We start from the raw sequence: 3,846 nt of genomic DNA, 5'->3' as shown, positions 1-3,846 counted from the left end.
CTGTGTGGCTGCCCACTCTACAGGGAGAAGGGGTATGGGTTGTACTGGTCCTGCCTTCAGATGGGCAAGAAGCTATACACTAGCTGTCTGCTCCCCCCCCCAACACAGCCCTCACTGCAGGGAGCAATGCCAGGTCGTACCCTGTGGGCCAAGGACCCCGGCTCACTGTGGACTGAGCAGCCTTTCCGGCCCTGGTGCTTGAGGATCACTGTGGCTACTCTGTGTCTTACGCAGACATCCGATAGGAGGGCGTTTGGAGAAGGTGTGAGATGAGGCTCTTACAATGTGGGCAGTTCACCCTGGAAGCCGAAGCTGGACCTGGGGCAGGGTACAGTGTTGTTCTCGGTGCCTCTTGCTGCCCCCTGCTGCCCCCACATGGCCCGAGCCAGCACTGCAGCCAGGCAGCAGGAGCCTTTCTGGGGCTACACCCTGCAGGGCCAGCCTGTGGACTGTGCCTCCCTGGCAAGGTGAAAACCCATGCCCTGTGTGTAGGGAGGGCCACCTGCAATGGGGGGGTCAGGAGGCTTCTGCAGGAAGTGGCATCTAAGCTGAGACCAGAGCACCAGAAGTTCCAGCCTGGGGGAGATCTGCTGTAAAGAGGGGAGGACAGCTTTGGCTGGGCTTTGACTGCTGGGTCACTAGGTTTCCAGAATTCTTACTTAACCTTGACTATATAGGGTAGAGTGGGCAAACTGACTTCACCCAGTGTGTTACTGATGGGTGGGGCCTGCGTTTAGCGTTACTGGTAGTAGAAACCTGCCAGACTCCACAAGAACCAGAGGGCCTAGATGGATCGGCCGATCCCTGCTTTGGGCAGAAACAAAATACCCTCCAGAGCTCCAGGGTCACAGAGGTCGAGGTCGAGGTCGAGGGACCTAGAAGGGCTGTCCCATAAAGGAAGAAACAGGAGACTGAGGAACGAAAATTTAATGTTGGAGAGGGAGAATGCTTAGGGTGTGGCCTCTGGCAGGGCGACCCCCTGGCCCTGATCTTGGGCCAGCAGATGCAGAAGCAGGGAGTGCAGGGCTCGACAGACAGGTGTGTAGCCCAGGCGGCTCAGGTGCAGGTAATCGTACATGTCATGGTGACTTATGGTACCGTCTGAGTGCACAAAGCCGGGGTCGGCATCCAGGAAGTGGGCTCGTGGGTGGCCAGCCAGTGCTGCTCGGACCAGCTCGTTCACCCGTCGGTTTTTCTCACGGAGTGGGTTAGGGTGCTGGCCCCTCGGAAGCAGGCCCTGAGGAAGGGCACCAAGAGTTGTGAGGAGACATCCTACCGGCATCTGTGCTCTGGGCCAAACAGTTCCCCCTCACCACAGAGTCCCCAGCAGTGCAATACACTAGTGATGGGAAAGTGGGGGATTAGCGGGATGATTCCCAATACTGCATCTTAGACCCCAATTCAGCAAGAACCTTTTGGGAGTTTGTATCTTTTCCAAGTATCAATCCTAAAAATATCAATAGCGTGGCAAAGGGTCAATCCCTCTTTCTGAGGAGGAAAGGTTCTGGCTAGAAGTGATGGAGCCTGGATTTGCCCTGGGAATGTCTGACAACTTCTGGCTAATTGTTTTCGGTTTGGCAACACCACCAGAACCTTCAGCAGTTTCTTGAACAAAAGAGGCTAAGGTCCCTGAACGTGACCTTAACTGCAGCTGCTGGGTCTCTAGCAAGCTTTGATGTGAGCTTCTGCCTGAAAGTCACTGCTCTGCCGCCCTGCTCCCCAGAACCAGCTGCGGTTGCACTTGAGGGGGTCCTGGGCCACTGCCATTCTCTTTTCCCTGACACCCCACCCCCCCACCTCTCACCAGCACCACGACGCGGGCCTGGGGCTGCCGCTGGTTCACCAGGTCCACAATGGCCTTGATGCCACCAGTCACTTGCTCTGCTGTGTGCCCATGGTTGTTGGTACCCACCCAAACCACCACAATCTGTGGAAAGAGGCAGGAAGCAGAGGTAAAGGGGGAGGCTTATAGGGGGCTTTCGCTGCCTACCCAAGCTCTGCTCACCTTGGGTCGGATGTGTTCCAGCTCCCCATTCTCCAGCCGCCAAAGCACATGTTGCGTGCTATCACTGCCAATGCCAAAGTTAAGTGCGTGCAGAGGAGAAAAGAGTTCCCGCCAGATCTGTGGGAAGAAGTGGTGTGGGCACAGGGGCGACAGCAGCAGGGACCACCGCACTCTGTCCGAGTGTGCATCAAATGTCAGCAAGGAAGAGCCGGCCCTGCCTTATGGAAGCAGTTTGGTCAAAACCTCACCTGATGCAAACTTAGTCTAGTCTCCCTTTCCTGGAGACTCATAGAAGCAAGACTCGCTTTATGGAAACCCATTCAGCTTGAGTCATGCACTCAACTACTAGCCTTACAGCTGATGAAAACCATTACAGTTTGACCTCACTTAGTGGAAAGGTAACACAACTGAGCCCGCTTTGTGGAGAGCTATTCCAGTTGACTTTCATTTCGCAGAAACACTAGGGCTTTGTGGATAACCATTCTTTGTGAATATCCATTCGGGCTGTGCACTCTCTTAAGCAAACAATAAAGTCTCACCTCAGGCAATCTTGCAAGAAAGCCTCCATCTGACAAAGACAGGTCACCAGTTCCTCATCGGTACAATGTTGCACCTTACACCAAGATTTTGGGTGTGGGATGCTGCCTGAGGCTATTTTGGGTACCTCAGACTCTCTGATCCAGGTGTGTCTGTGAGGGCACAGGCCGGGGTGGGGCAGGGGGACCGGGACGGGTCTCACCTCGCACTGGTGCATTAGCTGGACCAACGAGTCCCCGATAAAGACGACTTCGGGTTCTTTATCTTTGCTGTCGGCCACGAAGCGATGGTGCTATGGGGAGGTACAGGGGAGAGTCCGTGGCACGCGCGCTTCTGGGCCCGCCTCGTTCCGCTTCCTTAGGCAGCACCACCCCGATTGCCCGGTTTCCTAATCACGTACAGAGAGCGGCGCCCAACAGCTGCTCTCCCGAGGCCCTTCCCGGACTCCTGAGTACGCAGGCCGGGTCGCTCACCAGGGACATCCAGCGTCCGTCGCCCTGCACGTCCTGCACCGGCGTGGGCTTGCTGGCCGGGTTCTCCCCTCCGCTCATCTTGGCGCCGCGGCTCCTGCAGGATGGGCGAGCGGGGCCGACCCGGGAGAGTGGGCCGAGGAGCTCTGCCACGCCCACCCCTCCCTTCCCGGCAACAATGGCCGGTCCCGACGCCCGCAGTCCAGCGAGCACGACGCCGGACCCCGGGCGCCGCCTCCTCTGCAGGAGCGGAAACCTTCACTTGGAAGGGGAGGTAGTGTCGGGAGCCCACGCTTCCCCCGCGGCGGTCGTGCAGTGGACTCGTCCAGCGCTTCCAGCCCAGGCCACTCTTTCTCGGGCGGCGGCCGCTGGAGCACCCGGGCGCCTGGGGACGGAGGCGAGAACAGGGAGCACCCGCGGGGGCAGGGAGAAACCACCGCACCTGCGTCAGGGGGAGGGGCGAGCTACCTGAAAGGCCGAGAATTGGCGGGGGTGGGGTGGGGTGGAATCTAGACTCTTTCCTTGAGGGTAGAAACCGTTTGCTATAGGGCGAGAAATGTGCGGAAGGGATCACCAGCTGTGGGTGTGTGTGAGAAAAAGAAAGAGAGAGAGAGATCACCAGCTGTGTGTGTGTGTGAGAGATCACCAGCTCTGTGTCTCATTCACGTGGTGGTTGGGGGAGGGGAGTGAGTGGACGAGTCCATTCCTGCATCCCTTGAGGGGGTGACTCGTACGCACCTGGCTAGGAGGGGACGCTCCCATTTTCTACTTATGTGGGGAGAAAAAAGGAAGATGGCAAAATGGGCAGAGCCTCACTTGTAAGGCTAAGGCACC

At 57.7% G+C, this 3,846-nt stretch overlaps 1 protein-coding gene across 2 annotated transcripts; it reads right to left on the bottom strand.

The window, feature by feature from the left end:
* Positions 1-909: 909 nt before the first annotated feature.
* PAFAH1B3 (platelet activating factor acetylhydrolase 1b catalytic subunit 3) lies at positions 910-3,447 on the bottom strand. Of its 2 annotated transcripts, none has more exons than XM_032326006.1 (5): positions 3,016-3,447; positions 2,745-2,834; positions 2,006-2,122; positions 1,805-1,927; positions 910-1,237 (listed from the first exon to the last, which is right to left on the bottom strand). In XM_032326006.1, the coding sequence occupies exons 1-5, from the start codon at positions 3,091-3,093 to the stop codon at positions 950-952; spliced, it is 696 nt and encodes a 231-aa protein (XP_032181897.1). In that variant the 5' UTR covers positions 3,094-3,447; the 3' UTR covers positions 910-949. The 2 variants fall into 2 exon arrangements, with proteins under 2 accessions (XP_032181897.1, XP_032181898.1); XM_032326007.1 differs by having other exon boundaries at positions 2,943-3,047.
* Between the last annotated feature and the right edge of the window lie 399 nt (positions 3,448-3,846).

This window comes from Mustela erminea, chromosome 19, assembly GCF_009829155.1.
Source record: "Mustela erminea isolate mMusErm1 chromosome 19, mMusErm1.Pri, whole genome shotgun sequence".
Taxonomy (NCBI): domain Eukaryota; kingdom Metazoa; phylum Chordata; class Mammalia; order Carnivora; family Mustelidae; genus Mustela; species Mustela erminea.
Note: the sequence above shows the minus strand (reverse complement) of the source record. Positions and strands in the feature narration are given on the sequence as shown.